The 27,938-nt window shown below is 37.0% G+C and overlaps 2 protein-coding genes across 5 annotated transcripts; both read right to left on the bottom strand.

Annotated features, from left to right (window-relative positions):
* Positions 1-155: 155 nt before the first annotated feature.
* LOC109099442 (nuclear distribution protein nudE-like 1-A) lies at positions 156-9,777 on the bottom strand. Of its 4 annotated transcripts, none has more exons than XM_042767707.1 (10): positions 9,634-9,777; positions 7,454-7,550; positions 5,462-5,615; positions 5,217-5,365; positions 4,216-4,352; positions 3,848-4,021; positions 3,676-3,767; positions 3,407-3,555; positions 3,059-3,096; positions 1,101-1,242 (listed from the first exon to the last, which is right to left on the bottom strand). In XM_042767707.1, exons 2-10 carry the CDS (start codon positions 7,537-7,539, stop codon positions 1,232-1,234), a joined length of 990 nt encoding a protein of 329 aa, XP_042623641.1. In that variant the 5' UTR covers positions 7,540-7,550; positions 9,634-9,777; the 3' UTR covers positions 1,101-1,231. The 4 variants fall into 4 exon arrangements, with proteins under 4 accessions (XP_042623639.1, XP_042623640.1, XP_042623641.1 ...); XM_042767708.1 differs by having other exon boundaries at positions 3,059-3,093; XM_042767705.1 differs by lacking the exon at positions 3,059-3,096 and having other exon boundaries at positions 156-1,242.
* Positions 9,778-10,428: 651 nt separating this feature from the next.
* Positions 10,429-26,575, bottom strand: LOC109099440 (integrin beta-3-like). Its single transcript, XM_019112950.2, has 15 exons — positions 26,260-26,575; positions 25,347-25,432; positions 23,623-23,827; positions 23,295-23,547; positions 22,749-22,911; positions 22,497-22,658; positions 21,939-22,034; positions 21,739-21,828; positions 21,206-21,340; positions 17,316-17,742; positions 14,786-15,008; positions 14,211-14,311; positions 13,979-14,098; positions 13,119-13,285; positions 10,429-11,507 (listed from the first exon to the last, which is right to left on the bottom strand). Exons 1-15 carry the CDS (start codon positions 26,333-26,335, stop codon positions 11,439-11,441), a joined length of 2,373 nt encoding a protein of 790 aa, XP_018968495.1. The 5' UTR covers positions 26,336-26,575; the 3' UTR covers positions 10,429-11,438.
* Positions 26,576-27,938: the final 1,363 nt, after the last annotated feature.

The raw sequence follows: 27,938 nt of genomic DNA, 5'->3' as shown, positions 1-27,938 counted from the left end.
GAAATATTAATAGCTACTATAATATTATATATAAATAATACTACAATAACACTGGCTGGTATAAAAGCCTTATTCTAAAGACCTTTTAACTGTGAGATTTTTCAGTGGTAACACCAGAGTAACATTTTTGTCTTTGTTACAATAACAAAGACTTGTGAGAACACTACCATTTATTTGAGCACACAAAAGTAACAAAAAGTGCTTTTAGAACACATTTCACTATTCAAACCAAAATGAACAAGATTTGTCATTCACAACAAGGAGAAAAAATAAGGTATGTATAATCCAACAAATACTATGAGGCTGGGAAACCAACCTGAGACTCAATAGCAAATGCGTCATACATTATTACTACAGCAGTCGATTGTCAGCATGACAGAACCAGTGTTTAAAATGCAAACCTGCTGGAGCCAAAACAAAACTCCAGATTTTTCACACTTACACCAGGCCACGTATCAGGGGACAAAAATAGGGGAAGTTTACCCATCAGATGCACGCATAAGCACTTACTATAGATCCTACTGAGAAATAAGAAAAAAACACACATACAAATAGAAACCGGTTTCCATGACATACAAGTGCACATGAAAGTCTAGATAGTCAGATCTTGACCGTTCATCTTTATATATATATATATATATATATATATATATATATATATATATATATATATATATATATATATATATATATATATATATATATATCAGGTCTACCTTCTTGTATACAAACACTGCATGTGTTGCACAACATATATTAATAATGTAAAATCCCTTTGTTTTCAGCTTTCACATACATTTCCATCCAACACTATAGCAATAAATACATTTTTGGACCGTGGTAAAAGACATCAAATTTGCAAAGACCAGAGCAAACTAAATTAAATAGGCTTATATCTAAATGAACAGTAACCATAAATATATTAGATGGGTTTATAAATTTTTTAGCAACTATAAACAAGTACTTCAGTAGTAAAATGTAGGATATTGCAACGTAGAGACTAGTATGAGGTGCTGCTGCAGTTGGGCTACCATTACTAACCGCGGTGTAACCCACTGGATAATCTCAACTCTGATTCAGTAGTGTATTAAAAAGAATTGCTATATTGCTGTAAAGTGGTTATAATGGAGTTAATGTGTGTTTGAGAGTCACACGCTGAGCACCAGGCTGGATGGAGAGTTGGAGCGTGGCGGAGCTGTGATGTTCGTCATGGCGCCGGGGTCCAAACCGTTCACTGTCCTGCTGTGCTCAGAGAAACATGAGACTGAGGTTAGACGCTTCAAATGAGGCATCGGAGCCCTGTACAATGCAAGCCTCCAGACCATTCATACTACTGTTAGAATTGTCACTAGTGTTTCTTTTCAGTCCACACCAACTGAATAAACTAGACAGAATGTAGCATGAAATAGCTCTATGAGACAGAAACAGGCTTTTGAAAGGTTTCCCGAAACCATACAGACAGTTAATATGCGTAGAAAAGCTCACACACGAGTAGGCCAGAGTGAATTGGTGTAGATAAGCAAGCAGAACAAACTCTAGCTCTGAAACTGCAGATTTTCTCAGGCAGAGGTCTAAAACAGCCCAGACCACTCAATACGGCCCCCGGAGACACACCAGACACAAACACTCTATTGTCCATCAGTACAAAGGCAATTTGATGACGTCCAACAGCTATGCTTCACTGTGTCTGTTCATGTTACCTTGAAACACACAAATATAATACGTGTATACTGCACCGTTATAAAATCAAATCACTAAAGCGTACTGGAGACTGCGAAGGCCTGTTATCCAGATCTTAGCTCATCTATAGATCTGACAGGTCTTACGCAGCAGAAACACAAGCCCCGGGCGTCCTCTCCATGCCCTTTACCATCTACTGATACTCAAGCTACAGGACACTGATTCAGCACTGCAGTGAGCTGCGTAACACTGCGGTAGAGGTGCAGATCCTCCTGATCCAGTAAAACCTCAAATATTCTTGAGATGACTCTCTATGTGTCTTCTCAAATGGCTAAAATAAAGCTTCTTATTTTTAAGAAAATGCTTAAAGTCAACATGAAATTAAAATGGATTCTGTTTATTTTCATAATACGAGTTCCTGGTGTTATTATGCATAACTCATTCGATCCATTAAACTGAGCAAAAGTGATATAATGACTTAATAATAATGTTACAAAAGATTTCTATCTCAAATAAATGCTGTTCTTGTGAACTTTCTATTAATCAAATAGTGCTGAAAATAATGTATCACAGTTTACATGAAAATATTAAGCAGCAAAACTGTTTTCAACATTGACAAGAGCCTCAAATCAGCATGTTTGGATCATTTGTGAAGAATATTTGACATTGAAAACTGGAGAAAAGCTTCCTGAAAATTCAGCTTTGCTTTTACAGAAATGAATTGTATTTTAAAAATATTCAAATAGAAAGCAGTTATTTTAAGCGTATATTCCCAATAATATTGTTTTTACTGGATTTTTGATCAAATAAATGCTTTCAAAAACATTAAAAAATCTTAATGTCCCCAAACTTGTTAATAATATTGTAAGTAATGCCCACTTTTCTCTTATCCCCATGAATATTTTTTTTTCTCATTTAATATTTTGTTTTTATTCAGAAATTCGTCATATTATGGAGTAAGGCGAGTCTCGTTTCATGTTGACTTTAATAAGAAAAATGAACATGATCTATCTAATGACTGTCTTATCCTGTAATTAATTTCATACCAACAGACATATGAGAAGAGAAACTCTTAGTTTAGTACTCAGGGTGAACTCCATAAATTTATCTTTTTTTTTTTTTAAGAGAGAATGTTCATGTTTTGAATCTTCAGCTAAGAGTCAAAACACTGGCCCAGTCCTTTCACATTTAGAGAAATTAACCACATTTGAGCAAACCTATGGAGTGCACCTACACACACTATTTGAGCCACCACCAAGATGTTAGTGAGATGATATGATCTTAACCTAGTGGATTATTGTACTCTTAAGTCATATGTAGGGGGTTGTTAACCAGCATGCATGGGCCCCCACATAAAACTGCTAGTCGGATCATTTACCCAGAAGCAACGCGGGGAAAATGACCCTCTCTCTTCTGCTGAGGAGAGAAACACACAGAAGTCTGAGAGAATTTTATCTCCTGTATCACTTAAACTCATTTTTACAGTCAATCTGCTGTTCATTTCAAACACACAAGAAAATTAACAACTGAGAACTGAAACCTTTTTATCCTTATTTATAGCCTTTCTTTGAATTTCTATGAACTGCTTTCAATAGAAACCAGGAGGATTTCTAGGACACAATGCAATTATGGGTAATGTAGATCAAATAAGGCAACCGCTCATCAACATCTAAAGGTTTATGGACTGGGTTTTCTGAACTGTGGCAGAACAAAATAGCCGACTCACGCTTTGTCAAAGTAGGATGTGTGGAGAGAGAGAGAGTAATTTGAAATGTCTCCGTTAATCAGATTGCCGTTGATGTTTGTGACATAGTTCTTTCTGGCTGCCTGGTCCTTGGCAAAATTTCGACAGGCTGCGAGCTTAGACTCTAAAGCCTACAAAACAGTACAAACACTTGGATTAGACACCAAATAGATTACATTGTGATCCACAAACAAAATTGGGAATAATTATTTTGTCTTAATAACTTAGTTCAGTCTACAGTATTTACGCACCCCAACTTTGCGCAGTAGATCCCCAACAATATTGAGTGCTGATATTCTAGCAGATGGAGTGAGGGCTGCATTAGTGGAGCTGTTTGCCAGAGCTGCAAAAGACAAGAACCAAGTGAGTCATGCAAACACATCTAGCATCGTATACATCTCTGAGAGAAATGTAGCCGTCTACCTGTCTGGCTGGTGAAAGTGTTGTCCAGGATCTTGCTGAGCGGTGTAGCCGGCAGAGACAGGGAGGCCTGGACTGCTGAGTCTGTTTTGTCATTGTCTGGAGTTGGAGAGCTGGGGGCCGACATTCGTGTGACCTCAGGCCGAATCTCTCGCACGGCAAGCTCTTGCCGTAAATCTACAAATGCACATGTTAAGATAATTTGCCAGATATTGATCCTTAACTTTCACTTGCAGACCATAATATTGACTTCATTCCACAAGCAGGCAGGAAAAGTGATGGAAACTAGGATCTGTAAACATCACTTGAGCAGCCTGGAATGAGGAACTAGCTGTAATTACAAGATTTCAGAGAGGTGCGTCAGTAAATACCTCTAGCTTCATCTTTTAGTCTCTGCACAGACACCAGGAGAGACTCCTTCTCATCCAGTTCACTCTCCAGAAAGGCGTTCCTCTCGATGGCCTGGTTCAGCCTCTGCTCAAAATCCTCCAGAGATGTAATCGTGGCTCTGTGGTAGCAAAACACAGCGGAATAAAACTATAAATTACAACAGAATAGTGGAAAGGCATACAACCTACCAGGGCAGAAGACAACATATAATCAAAACAGAGCCAATTTAAATTTCTTAATGTGTCACTGCCACTGATGATTCAATCGCGAGTTTTGTGCAGTGTAGGGTAGCGCTTGTTTGTTGTTTCTCCGATCACAAATGCAGACATGGTTTTATGTTGAAGCGCCGCGATATGCAACGCGTATCAAGACAGTATAAGTCTTTATAATCAGTAATTATGTCCCCATTGGATGCAACAAATGCCTCGTTTGTAATGGGTTTTATTGGTTTTGTCTCATCGTGCTGTGACACGCATCACGGAATGACAAGGGCCGTAACATTTCGGTCACATGCTTGAGGTATTCAGCCAATCACAACGCACTGGATAGCTGGCCTTTTCAGAACGATGAGTTTTGTAAAAATCGACGCGTTTCAGAAAGGCGGGGCATAGAGGAGAAACAACAATGTCCAGTATGTGGAAAATAATGTGTTTTTTGAACCTTAAGCTGCATAAACACATTTCACCAAATACACAAAATAATGTTTTTTTAGCAGCATCATATAACCCCTTCAAAACAGTAACCGGTTACTGTAACTTTGATCAATTCAATGCATCTTTCAAAATTGTTTACAAAAATCCTACTGACCCAAACTTCTTACCTGTAGTGTAATTTCCCTCTGAATATATCTCTTTATGAATTATATCGCATTATGGATTTTAAATGTTGTGAATGCCATTTCATGTCGTCTTTAGAGAAGCATTCTGGCTGTGATACAGCTGTAGTGAAATGTATGGTGAAGTATAAGATGATGCCTTCAGACCTCTTAGCTCTCTCCAGGTCATCATTGGCCTGCTCTAGCTCTCTGACATATTTATGCAGCTGCTCCTTGATGCCTCGAGTCTGGCCGAGGTCATCCTCCAGCATGGAGATCTGCTTATAGCTCTGAGCATACTGATACTCCAGCTTCTCCTACAGGAAAGAGCAAGCAAAGACAAACTCATTAGACTTCCTCGCTTTAATGTTCTTTACACAAAGTCAGTCTGTGTTCATCTCACACACTCTCACCTTGAGCGAGCCTAGCTCATGCTGCAGTCTCTCGTTGTCCGCCTGCAGGTCTCTGATACGATGCTCCGCTTGGCCCAGTTGTGTCTCCAGTTCTGTCTCAAGCTCTCTGCTCCCCTCTTGGAACTCCAGCAACTCCTCCTGTGCCTCCTTATAACTGAACACACACAATAAGATACCATTTATCACTAATGACACATGCATAACATTTGAATATTATATTTCTGAAACAGAGCTTGCCTTGCACTGTAGACTACTGAACACCAAAGGTTGTATTAAAATATGCTCTGGCAAAACATACAATTATGTGACTTAAATCTGAATATATACTATAGTTCAAAAGTTTAGGTTAGTCATTTTTTTAAAAATAAATTGATAAAATTAATGCAGTCTTGGTGAGCAAAGACTTCTTTCAAAAACATAAAAAAATCGTACCGACCTCAAACTTTCAAATGGTGGTGTTCGTTGTGGGTGGTTCTTAGCCAAAAGAAACTACAATTAACAGACTTTAGACTACAAGTAAAACTTAAGTTACACAAAAAATCAAATCCTAAAAATCAATAACTGTGAGGGGTCAATGAAACCTCACTGCAGGAACTACTCTCTACTCTTCAACTGAAAATAACAAAAATAAAGAGCTATGAGATCCATTATTACCTATAGGATGTCTAATGTAGAGATGTTATCTGTACAGGATATTCTGAAGACACATTATACACACAGACTGATAATAAGTCATCAGAAACAGCAGTTTGGCATTTCCCATGCAAGGGAATATATTATGTAATATTATTTATTTCCTAGTTTGATCCAGGAAATGCTACAAATATAGTGAAAGGCCATCACAGTAGCATATTAAAAGTGGAAATTTGCACAGAACAATAAAGTCAATAAGGTTTCTGGGCTCCCAAAACCTTGGACAACTCACCGATTATACCATTATTTAATGAATTTGATCTACTAGCACAGTGTGAATGGGGCAGGCTTCATCTGCTGTAAACAACCAGTTTTGTTTACAGTGTACCAGTGACCAGGGGAGAGCACTGCCCTGGGCCTCTTTATGTAATCACCAGCCAGCATTATGGTGTGGAAGGATCTAAAAATGGCATCGGGGCAATATTTCCCTACCCAGCTATGCTAAAGCCACGTGAGCTAGGAGACAGGGCAGGACAACCTGTTTATCCAGAGACAAAGAGACCAATAAAACTGTGCATAAAGTATGTAATGCCCCATTACAGCAGCACGGGAGAGTATGAACATCACAACATCTGTGACTCATTTTTGCATCGTCTCTGAAGTGCTGATTAGGGTGTTTTACTAGCAGGTCAGAACTGGTTAGATGGAGAGACCCGGCGGAGCCTGCGCTTCAAATGCAAGTCTTGAATCATGATGAGCATAAGTGTCACCCTGGAGATAGCACGTGCTTTGATAAAACAGCTCTAAAGCATTTGGCAGTTAACCATATGACCCATTTTTTGATACCAAAGCTATTTGTTTGTCATCAGTTACTATTTGTTACTATTGTAAAGCCCATTCACACAAAAAACGCTAAGTGATGACTGTAACAATAACTACATCAACGTTCTTTGCACAAAGGGAGTCTGAAACACTCCATGCTGGAAACAAGAAATGCTGCTTTGGGATGCAATTTACCAAGCAACAAGCTTGTTGTGTAATCTTTTTAGATTACAACGCCACTGAGCGCTTTTCAATGGTATTCATTAGCAGTGGGAGCCTATGTATCACAAAAAGCTAAACCCGTTGAAGAAAATTCCCACTGTGGCAGATTGCATAATACTAATGTGACTGCCTTGAAATGTACATCAGCTTCCTCGATATGTCTCTCATAATGCAAGGGAACAGGTTACATGGGTACTCCCAAGACAACGGGAATAGCGAAGGCTGAGGACAAACATGAAAGAATGCTATCAAGTGTCAGACTACAAAACAGAGAGCTGAGTAACGCTCAATGCTGCTCAGTGCACTGCCACTTACCTTTTCTTGTACTTGAGTGAAAGAGCTTTCCAGAAGTCAATTTCCTCGTCTTTGGAGGTGAATTTTGGTATCATATTTGCATCCATGACAGATAAACCTGTGACAAAGCATCAGCACTGTTTAGCATACAAAAATAGTCAAAAATGTAATTAAATACTGAAATTATTGAAATGACCATTAACTGCAAAGGCACAATATTATGCAAAAAATATTAACACAGCATGCTACGGTTTTTGAGGATGTAGGCATGTCACACAACCTGTCAATGTTGGCTGCTTCTACCAAGTGACAGATGTGCCAAATACATTTTTTTGGAAGCACACCTGTGAGTTTAATCACAAAAGATATGGAAATTATTTTATTCTTCCTTCATAAGTTAAAAGTCTACACTACTGTTAAAACGTTTGGAGTTGGTAAGATTTGTTAACATTTTAGATAGAAGTCTCTCATGCATGGCAGCATTTTTTTGATCAAAAGTATAGTGAAAACAAATATTGTGAAATATTTTCTTTTGAACCGTAGCGTTTATTTAGCTAACTATGCATGACTTGCATTTACCTTTACTCTATGACCCAAAGAGGACAGACCTGTGACCCATTTTTGGGAACCACTGAGATAGATCAGTCTCTGATTTCACTATCTGAATCTAGCAGCATGAACCTCACTTCACCTCTGACTACTGCTGTCCTAAATAATCAATAGAACTGTGTGCAGTCTGACCCAGCCCAAAGAAGAGCCATGTGCCCTGTTCACACACGCCAGGACACAATCACCCTCTGGTTATTGATCATTGTCTGACATAGCGTGACTCTTTACTTGGTAACTGTTATCTCAACACTAATCAGAAACAGAAGGACAGTCAAATAGTCCATCATAGACAAAGAATATTTAGTGAGACATTTAGATAAAAAGAATATCGTGTACTAGACTCAATGTAGCCTCTGCTGTACTTTCACAAGAAACTGACAGCTAAAACGAAAACTAAACAGACAACTAAAACTCACAAGCCTTACCGGCACACCCAGGCTTCACTACATTTTTTATTTTCTTTCTGTTTCCTTATTCAATTAATTCTTCCTTATTAATGACTTCTCATTGCATATCAAAATTAAACTGGTGTCATCTTAATAAAATACTTTGAAAAAAAATCAATTTTACTTGCAATATTTAGGCCATTTTCCTTTTTCTTTTCATTGAAAAGAGGGCTGGCAATAAATTTTATGTGTGAAAAACTGTCAACATCTGCCAACGTCTAATTCAAATCTATATTTACATTCTGTTAAAACTGTCGATTCGCAAAGGAAGGGGAAATAATGAATAAATGAAGCATCCTCAGAGAAATTACAAAATGGAGAAAGGAAGAAAGGTGTAAAGATGTTTAAAGACTGCTAATTAACAACAAAAAAAAAAAAATCTGTATATAAATAACCCTATATATATATATATACACACACACAATATATATAAAAAATACCAGCTGTTGCCATGCAGTTCAAATATACATATACATATATAAATATATATATATATATATATATATATATATATATATATATATATATATATATAAACTACAGCTATTGCTATATAGAGAGGACAAAGTTAGACAATAATAAACATTCAAATATAAAAACAGCCTTAATATACATAATTAAATATTGATTTTCAGTCACCTTAATGCTCATTATAAACTCTTAATGAGCTGATGCGCTCTCTATTACAGCACAGATACACTTTCTATCAACTATACGATAAATATGTCTCCTCTATTTAATCATATCTACTACCACCACAAGTATTGAGGACGAGAAATATCACATCTGACATATTTCTCTCCAAAATACCACTGACACCAGCACAACCCTTCAATTCTCACTATAGCGATACATTAGCTAGCAAAGAGCTAACTGACACTAGCCGGCTAACAACAACAGTGATGATGCGCTTTGAACTGACACGAACAGACATGGCAATAATAATACAATTATGTCAAAACGCATAATTGTGGCTATAGTGAGCGTGATTTGTTATCTTCAGTTTCTCTCAGATAATGTTGATGGAGCGAAGGCAGGGTGTTGTTGTCTTATTTCTAACTATCTGTAGCAGTATGTCAGTGACTGGTATTATCATCTGTGATGTTTAAAGATCTGCATCATGTGTAAAGATTGCGATGAACTCACCTGCACATTTCCAGGATCTTTAAGACTGACTGTGATCCAGGGCACAGGCTTCAGTATTTCAGCATCCTCTCTCTCTCTCTCTCCCCCATGACGTGTGTCTCTCGTGTAAACTGATCCTGGCGACGCCTCTCGCGGTACGAAAATAACGTAACAAATATGTTACTTTTTATTTATTTATTTAGGGCTTAAACGTTTGTCAAAATAACAACAATATTTATGAATATTTATGAAAAGTTGGTTAAAAAATATGTATTTATTTAGGGCTGAAATGTTATTTAAAAATAACGTAACAAGTATATTTCTTTGGTGAAACTTAAAATAAATAAAGGTAAAGAGGGACACTTTCTAATAATTTGTTACTCTCGTTTTTTTGAAAGTATGATCCAAATGGCTACATTTATCACATACTTACACATACGTAATGGAACAAACAGACATGATTTCGGATTTACCAGCTGTCCCACTTTGCTTATATTCAACGTGTCAATGTCCATACACAATATAGTGAAAATATACAGTTAATGTAAATTCCGTATAGTACATTATTTGCTGCACGTAAAACCTAATTATTTCACAATAATACTTACCTCAGTATCTTGCTGAAAAGGAAACAAAATCATTAGAACTGTGGTTGTAACATCAGTCCAGTAGATGATGCTGTAGTGCAATACATATAACAGAATCCCATCTACAGAAACACTACATGCCTTCACACAGCAAAGAAAATTAAATATAGAATTAGTCAGATTAATTTGAATTAGACCAGGTTATTAGACCCATAAAACTGATATGGAATGAGATAGAAAAACAGGCCTTTATTAACCCCAGATACAAACAATGAAATTAGTTTCACTGGAAACTATGTACAGTAACATTTTTAATCATACTGTACTAAAATTAGCATGGAAAAAAACATTGATACATGTATATTATGCTTTACTGATATTAAGATTAAAGTGTGTGGCATCGCTAGTACAGGTAATGATATTTCACTTAAATATATCACATTAATTTTTTTCCCCAAATAAATTATTTGACAAATATTTCATTGTTTCTGTCTAAATATTTAATGACCACATACTAAAAATGATCTGAATCTGACAGCACATAAATAGAACATCCAGACGTTCATATATTTCCCAGTGGAGGCCACTGCTACTTTTTTGCACTTGAGCTGAGAAGGACTTTTTGACTTTTAAGGTCATTCTGCCAATAAAATGTGTCTATTTTTGGCGCACATTTTGTAAAAAATTATGGCAACATACAACTTCTGCACATTTTTATACAGCACTTGGATTTGTGAAAACTGTGTACTAAAGCCAGTGTGATAAAGCTACCAGTAGCAGTTGCATAATATTAATAAAGCTATAACAACAGTAAAGAGAACAGCTTATATTAAGAACATTTCTTGTTCATGAGGAGGGTTTCAGTGTTACCAGATGCCATCAGTAGTTGGAAAGATTTTTATCATTCATATCTGCCACTACAGAGCGTGACTGAGCAGGAAGAGGGAGGAAATGGCTCGACGTGTGTCACTACAGTGTGAAGCTATCTCTCCAAGCACTGTGCTGCTGACAAATACAGTCATGTAGGAAGCAAAAGTAAAGTTAAACATTCATTCAGTGACAAACAGAAAGACTTGCCATTTTTGACTTTACATATGTACAACAACAAAATATGTACAACCCTTCCTGATCGTGTTCAATTTGCAAAGTCAGTTTTATAAAACAATTGATACTTTTAAACCTTTTAAAATATGAACACCAGCTATTAGTGATGTACAATTCTTCCTCTGCTCTTTGTGGTCAGTCCTTGCCTCGGTATGTGATGTTTGTGAATGTTGATGTGGCACCTTTGTAGAGGGGGTTGTGGCCCTATGAGAATAAAAATTAAGTTATCATTCAGTATGCATTTACACAGTCTACATTTTTCCAATATGTTTTTCTAGCTTTAACCCTCCTTAAATGAATAGTAGATTGTTTCTTCATAGGAACAGATTTAGAGAAATTTAGCATTACATCACTTGCTCTCCATTGGATCCTCTGCAGTGAATGGGTGCCGTCAGAATGAAAGTTCCAACAGTTATTCACACGACTAGTCCTCTAGTCCATTAAAGGGATACTCCACCCCAAAATAAAATTTTTGTCATTAATCACTTACCCCCATGTCGTTCCAAACCCGTAAAAGCTTTGTTTGTCTTTGGAACACAATTTACGATATTTTGGATGAAAACCAGGAGGCTTGTGACTGTCCCATAGACTGCCAAGTAAAATCCACTACTCGTAAGGTCCAGAAAAGTATGAAAAGCATTTTCAGAATAGTCCATCTGCCGTCAGTGGTTCAATTGTAACGTTATGAATCGACAAGAATACTTCTTGTACGAGAAAAGAAAAAAAGACTTTATTCAACAAATCGTCAACAAAACAGTCACAAGCCTCCTGGTTTTCATCCAAAATATCTTAAATTGTGTTTTGAAGATGAACAAAGCTTTTACAGGTTTGGGACGACATGGGGTTAAGTGATTAATGACAAAATCTTCATTTTGGGGTGGAGTAACCCTTTATTTAAGGTCTTGTGTAAAGTTGTATGTTTTTTTTTTTACTTTCCATTGCTTCTAGCCAAAATACAATAATAACGCTTCTTCCAATGAAAGAGTCCATCCCCTGATGTTCTCTTACATCGAAATCCACCAACATTTTTGTTTAGAACTGTTTTTGCTTGTAAATGGTGTTTGATCTGTGCATATTTCCCTCCTGATTCAGACAAGACATCTCTTTCACTGGGGAAAAAGCAATATTATGGATTGAGGACTCATATTTTAGCTGGAAGCAACAGTATGAAGTTAAAACATCTTTATAATGGATTTACAAACAGTTTACAAACAGTTTTTTGCTAATAGACTGGAGTTGTGTGGATTATTGTGATGTTGTTTGGACTCTCATTCTAACAGCACCCATTCACTACAGACAATCCATTGGTGAGCAAGTGATGTAATGCTAAATTTCCCCAGATCTGTTCTGATGAAAAAACAAACGCATCTTGGATGGCCTAAGGGTGAGTACATTTTCAGCAAATCTTCATTTTCAGGTGAACTATTCCTTTAAACATGAGTCAAATTAAACATATAAGTTTAAGTGGGGAACTCAGTATTGAGCAGTTCACATGTGGCTCGAGACCTCACTGGGAAACCCTAATTAGCATTGGATAGTTTAAAACAAAACTTGCCCAGGGGTGCAGAGGCCTTTTCTTTGTTCTGAAGGGGAAAACAGCATGCCACTGAAACAGTAAAATCATCCTGCCGGCATCTATAGTTCACCAAGCTACTTACACATAGGAATTTGTGCTTTTAACATTAAACAGAGAGGTGTGTGAGTGTAAATGTGTTTGGTTATGTATCCTGAGGTCTTTGATCAGTGAGCTTCTGTCTAAAATGTACTGCAGCATGCATATAGTGGAACTTTTGTATATTTTTGCACTTCACTAACCGTTTCCCACTTGGCACGTGCCCGCTCCTCCTCGAACTTAGCAAATTCACGCCGATCATGGATGGTGATAAGCAATTTCCAGATAAGCAGGGCAGCCAGACCCAAGAACAAAATGGCACCAGCTACTGACAGGAGCACCACCAAGATATCAGGGCCTTTAGGGCAGTCTATTACACAGGAAAAGTAAATGTAGGTGAAAGATGGTTTTATTTTAAAATGTAATTTATGATGAATAGAAAGTTCAAAAGAACAGCATTTACTTGAAATAGAAATCTTTTGAAACACCATAAATGACTTACTGTCACTTCAATTTCACTACTGTCAAATGATCAATTTAATATGCCCTTGGTGAATAAAAGTTAAATGAATATTTTTTTTTTTAAGCTATAGGCTCGCTTCTCTATTATAGTCTTGTGTCTGTCTCTTTGCTTCCTGTCTGAACCATTCCTATCCCAGTAGGAATTACTATGTGTCAGCGGGTTCTTAAGTAGCTTGGATGTTGTTTATTGCAGTGTGTTTTAACAAGATTGGGGTGTTCTCTGGGTTATGGTGATGTGTGTGTCTCTAACAGAGCCCGTGTTCCGCATGTGTGTCCATTAAAGCAGAGCAGCAGACTCTCACTGCGGGTTCCTTAATTTACAGCCGTCACACACTGCACACACACCGACACTTCCATACATTTGCCCAAACACCTATATTTTTGAATATCTAATACCCAGATTAAAATAAAATAGACATTAATTCCTTGAATAATATACTTCTGTTTAGTTTTCTACTAAATGTACAAAGATGAATACCAGCATCTACAACAGTAAACACAGCAATTTATTTCATCAGTATGATCATTAAGAGGATGTTACCTGGCTCTTTGACAAGAGACAAGATGGATTTGCCACTGTTGTCCTCATAGTACTGAAACCTTTGGACGCAGTCATCCTCATCCTTATAGGTGCAATTCACTGCATTCTTATCATGGAACACTGAAGGGTAAATAGAGGGTTGCAACAAAAGGCTACAGAAAATGCTGTAAATACAATGAATAAATAAATAAATAAATAAAATAATAAACTGAAATGAACACGATACTGGTACCTAAATCATCCACCAATCTGATTTCATCTCTGCATATTCGAGTACAGGTGTCATCATCAAAGAGTTTCCCTCTCTTGAAGTGCTTACACTCTACACAGTCCCTAGAGAGAGAGAGAGAGAAAAAAAATTAAATAAAAATTTTACTTAAACTTTTGAACTCATTGCCTGTGTTTGGAATGGAATACTTGTTTACAGCTTACTGAATACTGTGTAGTATAAACTGCATGTGAATCAGAATCTCTTACGGAACAATACACATTCCAAAAAGTAGTATTCTACATCATGTGACCACATCATATTAGATGGTTAATTCCACGACTGCCATCCGATAAAAAATACAAATTATTATTTTGCACATTTAATGCTTTTGGCAGTCAGATCAAATAATGGGTCAAGAAATACCTGTGAATCAGTTAAAAACACTGTGTTCAAGCAATGCAAGGCATCTGACATTGGGAAAATGTACTAGGTCATCTCGGTATTCTATGCATACAGTATATACTGCAGAAATAGTTGTTTGGTAGCGTGCTATTCTAAATATGTTATTTTATGCTTAATATAGGAATTACACTCACTTCTTCAAGGTACAGGCGTCAGGGCAGGTGGGGCATTTGTCGCAGGTGGAGCCGTAGGCCCCGGGCTGAGTGCATTCACAGCTCCCACACACACACTGACCACGACCGCTGCACAACAGCCCCAGACTGGACATACAGGTGTCTGTACGAGTAGAACAGTTGCAGTTCTCTCCCTTCCAGTCTGGATCACACTGGCAAAACCCACAGGAACAAGTGCCATGACCTGGAATGAGCCATGTAGGGAAAAATAAGACGAAGATGAGAATGAGTGAGCAGACTCCACATGAATGTAGAATTTGTTTGCTTGAAAGAAAGCTTCCCATGATGAATAATGTTCACTCTCATAATGTAATAAGGTTAGTTTGAACTTGAGCCCATAAAAGTGCCTCATGTAAGGAGCTGTACATTCCACACATGCACCCCCCCCAAAAAAGACCCGTTCCCAAATATTATGCTGAGGCTTTCCAAATGAAATTCCCCTACTCCAAATCACACTCAACAGCTCCATGTTTCATTTTTATTCACAGAGGTTTCTAAAAATGGACATCTGGTGCTGGTGAATGTGAGGAATGTGACAGAACTGATATGATAGTCATAATTTATTTCACCTGATGTTCAATGGCAGAATGCTCCATTACTTGCGTGAATTACAGTTATAATTATAAACACATCTGCGGCAGTATGCATGTTTGCTTAGGAGATTACAGTGCTTTATTCCTTAGCAAAACAGTGTTTATGAGTGATTTGGGATTTTGGTTGAAAACAACAATGCAGCTAAATCAAAAACAAAACCACATGGAAATACAACAATGTCTAACCAAATGTAAAAAATAACATTGCATTGCGTGTAATTATTTTTTTTCAAAGAAAAACAATATAAACTCTTCACATCAGCCTAAACACCACTTTACTCCCTCACTGGGTTATTTTTGGTTCAGTGACATCATCAGTGTGTGACAACGCAGAAAGGCATTTTCTGGATAACTTTGGACCTCTGGGAATATGCTATAAGAAACTTCTTGTAGATCTAAAAGATGCTTTATCCTAAAAATGTTTAGTTTGTTACAGCGGAAGCAGAACTCTTTTGGAATCACGAATACAGAGATCTGGTTCTGTTTAAGTGAGAAACCAACCCCCTTTCAAGAGGTACATAACTTCAAGAGGTGCACTATTGCGTATCGTTTTTTCTCTTCGGCCATTCCAGCTCAAACGCAACCCAGTGGAACATCAGCACCTTGTCTGAAGAACAAACACACATGTCTTAAATAGGTCAACACATGGTTTATCCCGCCAAGTTCCACCGAGCATGTTTATTTATAAGAGGAGCTCGATCTTCGACTAACGCAGGAGACCGTTTACTGTTATTGTAGGTAATTCCTTTGAGGTGATGTGAGGCAAGGAACAGGAAATCTTACTCGTAAAGAAAGACTTCTGCACAAAATAATAGGCTGTGAAAAAAGGAGACTTTATTCTAAAAGATCTTGCTCGTTGTGAGCTAGGGTGAGATGCAGGAGCCCTAACAAATATTTGGACCCTTAAGTCTCCTTAAAAACGTATAAGTCTTTGTATTATAATATTAAATATATTGAACCAAGTGGCATTATGTTGTGCTATTCAAGCAAATGTTTCTGCAAAAAGACATTTGTAATATTTTATATTGTAAAACAATATATATGGTTAAAAAATATTCAGACACTTTCTGGATGTCAAACATTAATGAAACATGTCTATAGTTAATATAAAGAACTACATTCATTCGTTTTTTTTTATATATTACTGACAAAACTCTTAATTTGCACCTTTAACTGCAGATTACAGTTTCATATGAACAAAAAGGCAGTAATTACAAGCCTGAAGTACAGCATACACACAGGTAACTATAAGCTGTATGTGTTTGATATCACTAAAGAACCAACTCATAATAATCATTGGAATCAGACTACACTGGTTGCTGTGTATGGTTTTGATTCCATAAAAAGAATGGTTCATAAGAATAATTTGTTCGGGAATCAGATTACAGTGGTTGTAGTGTATGTTTTTGATTCACAAAAAAGAAAAGGAATCAGACTACACAGTTTGCACCGTGTGGTTTTGATTTACTGAATCAAACCAGCTCATAATAATCATTTATTCTAAAATTGGACCACACTGGTTGTACTGTATGTTTTTAAGAATCAGAATTATAAGAGTTATAAGAATCATAAGAATAATTTGTTCCCATATGAGAACATCATTCAGTTATGAATGTTCTAGATGGTTCTTTTTTTTCCCTCCATTTTTCAGTTCCCAAACCTGGAAAAAATGCCTTTCCCCTGGAAAAAATTACTACCCCCACGTTTGTTTGCAAATGCAACTGGGTTTGATATTTTGCATCTGATGTAAATACATTTACACATTAAGTTTAAAAGTGTCCAAAAACACTTGTTGGGATAACTGTTAATGTCACATCCAACAATCTAATAATACAACTTTATCACACTCAACAAAATACAAGCTTCTAGCTTCCTCCCAGCCCCAAATCTTCTCTTACCTGAACAGAGCTCTCCTTTGTATCGCAGGCAGCTGAAATCATCACACTCACACCTCTTCCCCCACACCTTGCCGAAATCATTATTGTGGCATACGCACTGGCCGCACACACAGTCTCCACGGCCACTGCAGACCACTTTGTCTGGCCCGGTGCAGGCATCCTGCTTGGTGGGGCTGTAGTCCCCCTCTGCACACTCACACCTAGGACCCAGTCGTCCCGGGTTGCACAGGCAGATACCACACTCGTAGGTGCCGTTGCCGTGGTGACAGACAGGACTGTCGGGCTCCGCCTTAGCTTGACATTTACACTCACACTCAAACTTGACTGTGATCTGCAAGGTGTCTTTGAAGCCCACCGGTTTGATGGTGAAGGTCTTGCGCTTCTCTTTAGGACAGCCCCTGGCCTGGACTTCTACACTGAAGGACACCTGGGAAGATGGGATTGAGGGAGTGTGGCGTTGTTACAGAACACTGGTGTTCACAAATATAAATTATTATTATACATTACAAATTTCTACTGTAGGACCATAATAGGCTTCAAAGGTTTGGGATGAGATTTTTATTTTTTAAGAAAAATAATACTTTTGATCAGCAAGGATATACTGTAGTAAACTGATCAAAGGTGACAAAGGTGATCATGGTTTCCACAACAATGTTAAGCAGCACATTTGTTTTCAGCATTGATAATAATAAATATTCCCTGAGCTCCAAATCAGCATATTAGAATGATTTCTAAATGATCATGTGACACTGAGTAATAGCTGGGAAATCATAGAAATAAATAAAACTTAAAAATAGGAATAGGAATAGGTATTTTGAATGGTAAATATTAAATATGAAACATTTTACAATATTACTGTATTTTAGATCAAATAAATGCAGCCTTGGTGAACATAAGAGACTTCTTTCAAAAATATTATAATTCTAACAGACCCTAACCTTTGAATGGTAGTGTATATTCAATAATATTTAAATAAAACAAACACTTTATAGACCAATTCTCACTATTAACTAGTTGCTTATTTGCATGCATATTGCTAGGATATTGGCTGTTTATTAGCACTTATAAAGCACATATTAATGCCTTATTCTGCATGACCATATTTTAGATATTTTTAATCCAACTTTAATCCAACCCCATACCTAAACTTAACAACTACCTTACTAACTATTAATAAGCAGAAAATTAGTAGTTTGTTCAGGGAAAACAGTAGTGAATATATGTTCCCTATTCTAAAGTGTTACCAATATTTTAATATTAAAAATGTAAAAATTAAATATTATAATTACATTTAATCTAAATGTATTTTATAATCATGTTAAATCAATACTTTACTGGTCTGTCACAGTAATGTAATGTTTTTAATGTAATTCACAATTTGAAGACTTGATTTTTGTGAAAAATATAAGTTTAGTTTGCATTATAGGACTAGGTATTATGATCCCAATATTCAGCACCATTTAGCCGCACTATAGAACATTTTCACCTTTGCTGTGAGCAGAACACAGTGAGATGCAGCAATTGTTACGCCCTGATTTTGGTTCAGCAAGAATCCCGGATCATGGCCTAATCCATGTCTATGGTTCTTGCCCCAATACCCAATAATCAGTTGTGTATTTACAATTGCTTTATGCGTGACTGGGGAACAATAAGAAAAAGGACTAGTGTGGTAAGATGGATAGATGAAGACGGTACAATTCTTCACTGCATTAATTGGGTTGGAATCCTTGAAAAATATAATATAATATTAAAGCTGCAAGCAGCGATGAAACGGCCCTCGCACCCCGGCTCACCGCCACCCGGTGGCCATAGAAGAACAGCCAACGTTGGGTAATATGCTTATAAAATGGTAAATATTTGTGTCAAATTTCCTGCTGCCAACAGGTGGTGCTATGATCATAACTGAATAATGGCATGTAGATGTCGCCAGGCGAGGACTCTTACCAAACATTATAAGTTTGGAGCAGATCGGACATTGCATATTTAAGTTAGTGTAAACCAAGTAATTTCCTATTGCCAGCAGGTGGCGCTATGACTATAAATCAATATTGGCCTTAAGATGAGTTCAGGCCAGGACTCTTATCAAACATGTGAAGTTTGGGGCTGATCAGACATTGCATGTTTAAGTTAGTTTAAACCAAGCCATTTCCTGTTGCCAGCAGGTGGCGGTATGATTATAACTGAAATATTGGCCCTAAGATCTGTTAAGGCCATGACTCTTATCAAACATGTGAAGTTTGGGGCAGATTGGGCATTGTATGCATAAGTTACAACAACTTCCTGTTTCATGTTTAGCACTTAGTAAGTGCTGCTAGCATGTTTGAGAATATTTCTAGCAAGTTTAGCACACAATGGCATATTTTACTGTGTTGCTAATAGTGCATAACAGTGTAAAACATGTCACATCCTGTTTCCAGTAGGTGGCGCAATATCTATAACCAAATATGAGCATGTAGATATCGTCAGGCCAGGACTCTAATCAAACATGTGAAGTTTGAGGCAGATTGGACATTGTATGCTTGAGTTACAGTAATGTTCTGTTTCACTGCATTAATAGCATGCTTTAACACTTAGTTAAGTGTTGCTAGCATTTTTAACATGCTTCTAGAACTTGTTTATGCTTTTTATTATGTTGCTAGGAGTCCATAATGGTGTTAAACATGACACTTCCTGTTGCCAGCAGGTGGCGCTATGACTATAACCGAATACGGGCATGCTGATGTGTTCAGGACAGGACTCTTGTCAAATGTGTGAAGTTTGGAAATTTTTCAGGTGGTGCTATCGAGCCATTTTGCCACACCCACTTCTGAAACCCATATCAGATGTAAATTTTCACCAGTTTTGACGCCTGTGCAAAGTTTCGTGAGTTTTGGAGCATGTTTAGGCCCTCAAAAATGCGATTCACTTTGGAGAAGGGGAAGTCGTGGCCTAATGGTAAGAGAGTTTGACTCCTAACCCTAAGGTGGTGGGTTTAAGTCTCGGGCAAGCAATACCACGACTGAGGTGCCCTTGAGCAAGGCACCGAACCCCCAACTGCTCCCTGGGCGCCGCAGCATAAATGGCTGCCCACTGCTCCCGGTGTGTGTTCATGGTGTGTGTGTGTTCACTACTGTGTGTGTGCGCTTAGGATGGGTTAAATGCAGAGCACGAATTCTGAGTATAAGTCACCATACTTGGCTGTATGTAATAATATGAAAAAAAAAAAAAAAAGAGGAAGAAGAAGCGGAAGATTAATAATAATTAGAAAAGAGGGTCCTCGCATAATATGATATAATATTATGATTGAAAATAAAATAATGTTTGTGTAGTTTCATATTTCTAGTGGAGATGTTTAGCCATTATGTACATGACATAAGTGAGTCTTATTCCATTGCTGACAGTGAGTGTGTAGGCTGCCTAACATGGGAGTGTGTTGGACTGACAGACAGTCTGAACTGAAGGCTGGTTAGTGTGAGTCAGAGCAGCAGAGCAGAGAACAGGAAACAGGCAAGTCTGATGCCTAGACACACTCATTAAAATGAGTAATGACACAGTTACACTCACTTGTCCTGCATGTAAGTTTTTAAATTTAACCATTTATAAGGAAGGGAGTAAAAACCACAACATTTTATGCAACTCATTTATCAAGGAAGGCTAATGATTGCACATTAGAAAGGACATTTCCTGTGCTCCTCTTATGGAATATGTCAATATGTCAGAGTGGGTATATGACTGAAAAGAAGGAAGTGACAAAACTGACCGTATAGGGGAGTTTTGGGATAAGAGGTTTTGTTAAGTAATGACAAATATTTTAGAGCGAGAATAAAGTGCCGACATGAGATTTGAATAAAGTGCATGGAGAATATTAAAGAGACGGACAGAAAGAGATAAAGAGAGAAGAGAATACTGACGGTGTCTCCTCTTTTGAGGCCAGAGCAAGATCTTAGCCCAGGGATGACCTCTCCATTGAGACATGTGGCATTAAATGTCAGACTGAGCTCTTCCGGGACATTCAAGAGCTCCAGCTCAACCTTAGAACGCAGTTTCTGTTACACAAACACACAAACACAACAGCAAACAATAGATCAGTGACCACAAACATTTGAATGGAGTAAAGCCTTTTAAAGGAATGTTTCATGTTCAACACAAGGTTCAACTCATTTGTGGCATAATGTGGATCACCACAAAAAAATCATTCTAACTCATTTTTGAAAGAAAAAAATCATTGTCCAAGTCTATTGCCCATTTTCAGTAATGTATAGAAATGTGTGATAGAGATGTACAGCATGAAGAGCAGCTCTTAAAAAAGTTACTTTCAAAACTAGTTTGTTCCTGTTGATTACTGTGGTGAGTTTGCATGACCAACTGGAACGTGCAAAATTTAACTTCAACTTCTTGTATTTCACACAGAAATTATTTTTGTAAATGTAAAAAGGGACATTACAGCGTATGCATCCTGAATCAGCTGGATGACGTTATGAGAGTCCTCAGAAAGCGTGCCCACTGCAGTGCCAGGGATCAGCTCACTGTAGTTCTACAATGGATAAAGAGAGAGAACAAAGGGATAAATCTTTAAAAGTACCCTAAAAATTAGATTAGACATTTACCATTCTGATTTACGGTAACATTTAATACCCTTATTACCTTATAGAGTGATTCCACATGGCTAGTCACAGCAAAGATGAGATTTATATTGTTCTCTGACATTTTCTCTGTGATTAATGCCAGGGATGGGTAGTCCTGAAAAAAATGTTATCCATTAGTAAGCATGAATAAAGGTAATCTAAACTTCATTTAATAGGTTTCATAACAGCGGGCACTCAATTTAACGTCAAATATTAGTCAAGATTTGATCAAGATGCTATAATATTTTAAATACGGTTTGGATGGCAATTTCCTCCACTGGTAATTGGCTGATTAATAGGAAGTTAATCCCACACTGAAATTGTTTTAATGTATATGTAGGCCAATATGTTTGACGTTCAAGGTACATCAAATCAACTTCATGTCAAGTTTTTATGTTAGTTTGATTTGCATATTTGACCAGTTTTTGACGTCAATTTGATGTCTTTTAAACATGAATTGCCCACTGGGTATGCATTACAGGGTGTCTAATGCTAAACAACCCATCAAAATTTGTGTTTTGTCTATAGGTTCCACCCAGAATTGACTAAATAGTCATTAAAAAGATCAGCAGAATACCATAGTTGTAGACATATTGTAGACGTTATCTGTGTCCACATAACACTGGCCGTCATTGGGTCGTACAATGCCCGCCAGGCGCCCATCGAGTGCCATGTGTGTCTTGGCATCTGTGGTGAAAACCAGTAAGTGAGATGCACCTGGTCTCCAACCAATTTTCTCCTGGGAGAAAGACATAAGTAGTCAAATAAGAACGCTTATTTTGGGCCAAATAAAAAACAAAAAGTTCTCTGTATTTCTCTGTAGTTCAACCTTGCACACAGCTGCTTGTATAATGGCGTCAAAGCCTCCCTCTGGGGCGTCCCTGTTCCGAGACACCTTCTGTTTCTTCACTTCCTCTGTAAAGCGGCTGACCTCCTCCGTCAGAGACAGAACGTGTCTGTAGCCAAACTGAGGCTGGCATTTGTATGGGATCCTATGGTAGATAATGTAGCTTATAAGATGTAGAAGGATCACAAAAGAACATTAACAGTGAGAACGTTCAGGAAGTTGCAATACACAGTAGAAATAGGCTACTACTATTACTCTGTAACCATGCCAAACCTGATAGATAGTGTTTGTTATTCAACTTTGCTCAATATTCTCAATATTCTAGTTTTAGAAAACAGCTTCCAGCATAACACTTATTGTGGATGTAACCCAGCAAATAGAGACACTTCAACCATAATAGCAGTGTGTCTAAAGATGTAATATCAGATTCTGTCAGCCAACAAGCACACCACCCAGTTACAAGTTTGTAATAAACACCCATCATCTGTAATGTTTATGTTCAGTGTGTAAATATATGTCATCACTCACGAGTAACAAGGATTTAACACGGCTTCTTGAGGTGAGATGTACATGTACGGGGACACAGGTTTATCCACAAAAGCCCCAAAGCCCATACGTAGATTGCTGGTGGTTTTACTCATCTCTTCAGCCAGGCCTCGCCCCAGCCGTTGCAGCTGAGACAGGTCGTCATTCATGGAGTAGGACAAGTCCATCAGATAATACAAGTCCACAGGGTAGTCCTCAACCTGACGGACTTTCAGTGTGAAGACTTGGGAATCATCTGTGGGATGCCAGAGAAACAATTTGGTCTAATGGAGGAACATGTGGTCACTTGTTTATGAGTTGATGAACTCACCGGGTCTCAGAGAGATGTGTATGCTTTGAGGTTGGATCTGGGTGACATCGGTGGTGGATCCCGAGGCTTTGTCACTGAGATCTTTGTTCTCTGTCACAATCATTTTGCTGGTGGGATACTCAAGAGCTTCTTTCCTGCATCCTGCCTCTATAAGGTTCTTCTTCAGGTCACATCGGGAGGAACCAGGTACATCTTGTCCAAAATCCTGATAAGCATTTGGCAGACAGTTATACTGGTATAGGGCTCTAAATAAAGATTTCTGCAGCAAACAGAATTACAAAAATTCCCCAAAATATGTTTCAAACACTCCCCTCATTTGCCATTGGTTGAACAAATAACCAGTCTTGACCCCCAAATCACACAAATGGTTTAGATAATATATATATATATATATATATATATATATATATATATATATATATATATATATATATATATATATATTCTTTTTTTTTTGTATTGAGACATCACTTAGAAAAAAACAATTGCAATTGTCCTTATTTTACTTCCGAATATAAAAAAGGTATAATACATAACTTACACTTTTATGTGATAAGCACATGTGTTTTAGAATAAAAATACAGACTAAAACAAAGGAAGACTTTCTATCCATTCTGTTTTCCCTCTTAATAAAGATAGAATGGTTGTAATACTCAAATACTGGCATTGAAAACATTTGATATTGTTTCCATAAAACGTTTTTTTGAAAGAAAAAAATCTAAATGCATGTTATTGATTGTTTTTGTGAATGATTTATCCATTCATGTTTCTTTTATTTTAAATTATTTATTGACAATAATTTATTGTGAGCTCTGATTTTTGTTTTTTTAAACATCATAACTCGGTTTTCTGTGAAATCTCTTTCTTACAACCAGCTGCTAGCTCACATTCAGATCTGCCTCCATCCAATCAGAAACTGATGGATAGATGTACTTAATAATAAAAGAGAAAAGATCTGTCACAACTTCAGTTTCACAGTTTCATCGTGGCTTTAAAAATGTTACTGACTACTCTGGTGGATGATGTGGACCATGTGGAGGATTGTTGTAATTGCTTCAAAGTTGAAAAATGTTCAGAAGACTAAACAACTCCTTGACCCAAAGATGAGTCAGTCTACTTCAGTGTTATTAAGCCTATTTAATCTTCACTGAATCATGATCTGAGCACTGGACTATTAATATACCATTATTAACAAAATATTTTTACTAACACACACACACACACACATGCTAGTATGTGTATTTTACAGGGACTCTCCACAGGCATAATGGTTTTTATACCATACAAACTGTATTTTCTGTCCCCCTACCAACCTTACCCCTAAACCTACCCCTCACAGAAAACTTTCTGCATCTTTAGATTTTCAAAAAAGCATAATTTTGTATGCTTTTTAAGCCTTTTGAACTATGGGGACACAGGAAGTGTCCTCATAAACCACGTTCACATTGTAATACCTATGTCATATCCATGTCATTATGCAAATTTGTGTCCTCAAAAACTACCTAAATGGATGCACACACCCACACACACACACACACACACACACACACACACACACACACACACACACACACACACACAAACAATACTACTAACTATGTTTAAAAGTCTGATTTTCCTGTCGATCATACAGCTCTCCACTCCATCCAGGAATGTTAATGCTATAATAAAATCTAAAGTAAACATGTTTCAGCTCAGTCATTAAACATTGCAGATCACCACACCTCTTGAAAACACCAAGCACAGGTAGGATGCACTGCCAGGCACTGCTTACATGTGCTGGCTCCTCGAGAAGTACAGATGTTGGAGCCTGGGAGAAAAAGAGAAATGCAAATTGTTGCTCTCCAGTTACTTTTAACTTGTAGCCTGCAGGTTTATAGAAATAGAAACATGTATAATCATTAACATATGATCAGATGTATTAACTCCATTTGTAGAGGATTTAAATGATCAGTGTGTATATTTTTGAGATGTTCTGCATCAAACAAAACATTTCATAAACAGAAAAGTTCATAAAGTTTACATACACGTATCAGACTTTTATTAGACCTGGGCCAAGTTGCATAAAAATAGTCACCATGTTAAGACTGTGAGAAATTGTTTTAAGAAATTGTTTGAGCAGTTAGCCAAGAGTTAATCAGTCTTACTTTTCTGACTCAAATGGGCCAATCTAACTTTTTGTAACTGTAACTGACTTTATAAAATTATGAACAGTTTTGAAGAAAACAAATTAGATGACTAACTTTTTAAGACAAGTCTAAGCAGTTTATGCAACCGGCCCCTGTCAGATCCTCTGGGTATAAAGAGTCAAGAGAATAAACAAGTCTTAACCAAATCTTTTATAGTGGGAAAAATGTGAGTCCATATAGTGCATCTAGCAAATAATGTTGACGTTTTAGAGAAAGAAAGAAAGAAAGGCAACTCAAAAAGTGTGTTCAGACGAAATTAAGGATAGAAACAAATTATTATATCTGACAGTCAGAATTGTCAAGCATCTTCATCCGCTGCCTTCAACAACATCACGAGTTAAATATATGAAAATATGACAAAATATCAAAATGCGATCAGACAAGGCAAAAAGTTACATAACACAAGCTATAAAACAAGTTTACTGAAAACTGAAAAGACGGGACGTACCTAGTCCAGCATCCGTTAAGAATACAATTACACAATAAATCCATAAACTGAAGAGTTTGGGTGAAGTTTTCTCCATCTCGGTTAACTTGTCTCCAGGCGTTTGTCGCTCTTCTCCGCTAGTACACCGGCTGTTCGTGCGGTCTATGCCCTCCACCTCTTCTTCCTTTTCCTTTAAGCTTCAGCACATCAGACCAACATCAGATATATATATATAGAGTAAATTGTGACAAAACAGGGTTTATTTCCGAGAGAGGGGGCAGAGGAGGGGCCGACTCGAGAACATTTGCCGCGGGTCTTGTTTAGAAACCGTAAGCGGGGAATTTTTTTCTTTCTTTTTTTTTCTTTGTCTTTTTTTTTTTTTTTTTACGACAATCGCGGTATTAACATCACTGACATGAGAAAATAATGAATGAACAGACTGACGGATTAAGGAGGAATGGGACAGCCTGTTTGACATCATCACAGTGGATATCATCAAGTTTTTAAACATAGATTTAAGAAAACACATGGCAATCGAATTAATAAATAGGCCTATAACAAGAACATAGATTAGTCACACAAAACTTTTTTCGGGTGTGTTGGATTTTAATCATGGTAATTGATATTTGAACACTATCCAATAAATAGTTTATAGAAAAAGCGACGGTAGTTTTCATATCATTTGTTAAAAACTGTTATGATGGATTATGACCATGAACCATCATGATGAGCTATATGAATTATGTCAAACAAAAGTTAGTTATTTAGTGGTTGAAGTGATTAGAAACCAAATCGATGGAATATTACAATATAGTTAAAAATGGAACATTTCCATTAGAGTATTAATTTAGATAAATTTAAATTATCCATTTCATCTGTCTAATTTGACAAGTTTTAATTCATGACACAAATAAAAGGTATAGGCTAATTTTTTCATAGTGACCACTGTTTACAGGAAAAAATCTTCCTTTCAGAGCTACAGTTCTTGTTACTTCATATGTAACACAAACAACAAGGGGTTTTTAACCATAGTCACCCACCCATTCACATACTAACTTCTCTATAACTTTCCCAGATGGTTTGGGTACTGTTCTCCCTCTAGTGGCTAAATTGTGAATACTTAACTTTTTATATTACACACACACACACACACACACACACACACAAAAAAAAAAAACATACATACATACATATACACACACACACACACACACACACACACACACACACACACACACACACACACACACACACACACACACACACACACACACACACACACATATATATATATATATATATATCAAAAGAATGCTATTCAAAAGAATGAATTTATTCATGTGGTGGCAAAGCTTAATTTATAATAGGGCCTAGGAATTCCTCCACTCTTTAGTTTCACATGATCCTTCAGAAATCATTCTGATATGCTTATTTATTATCAGTGTTGAAAGCGATTGTGCTGCTTAATACTTTTTTTCAGACTTATCTGATGAATAAGAAGTGTGTATTCAAAACAGAAATCTTTTGTAATATTATGCAGCACAAATGTTTCCAACATTGGTAATAAATCAGCCTATTATAATTCAGCTTCCAGCTGAAATATGAGTACTCTATCCATAATATTGCTTTCTCCAGTGAAAAATTCATTGTTTAGTCTGAATCAGGATAGAAATACGCACATATCACGTCTGAAAGCAAAA

The sequence above is a fragment of the Cyprinus carpio genome, chromosome A12 (genome assembly GCF_018340385.1).
Source record: "Cyprinus carpio isolate SPL01 chromosome A12, ASM1834038v1, whole genome shotgun sequence".
Classification (NCBI taxonomy): Eukaryota; Metazoa; Chordata; class Actinopteri; order Cypriniformes; family Cyprinidae; genus Cyprinus; species Cyprinus carpio.
The sequence above is the reverse complement of the archived record's forward strand: the minus strand, read 5'-3'. Positions and strand labels throughout refer to the sequence as shown.

Coding starts and splice junctions, on each gene's coding strand:
- LOC109099442 (XM_042767705.1), bottom strand. CDS start 7,539: ATGGATGCAAATATGATACCAAAATTCACCTCCAAAGACGAGGAAATT. Junction 4,353..5,216: donor GACCTGGAGAGAGCTAAGAG/GTCTGAAGGCAT, acceptor TTGCTACCACAG/AGCCACGATTACATCTCTGG. Junction 3,556..3,675: donor ATCTACTGCGCAAAGTTGGG/GTGCGTAAATAC, acceptor ACTGTTTTGTAG/GCTTTAGAGTCTAAGCTCGC.
- LOC109099440 (XM_019112950.2), bottom strand. CDS start 26,335: ATGGAGAAAACTTCACCCAAACTCTTCAGTTTATGGATTTATTGTGTA. Junction 23,828..25,346: donor GTGCTTGGTGTTTTCAAGAG/GTGTGGTGATCT, acceptor AATGCTTATCAG/GATTTTGGACAAGATGTACC. Junction 11,508..13,118: donor CACGTGCCAAGTGGGAAACG/GTTAGTGAAGTG, acceptor TTATTCTCATAG/GGCCACAACCCCCTCTACAA.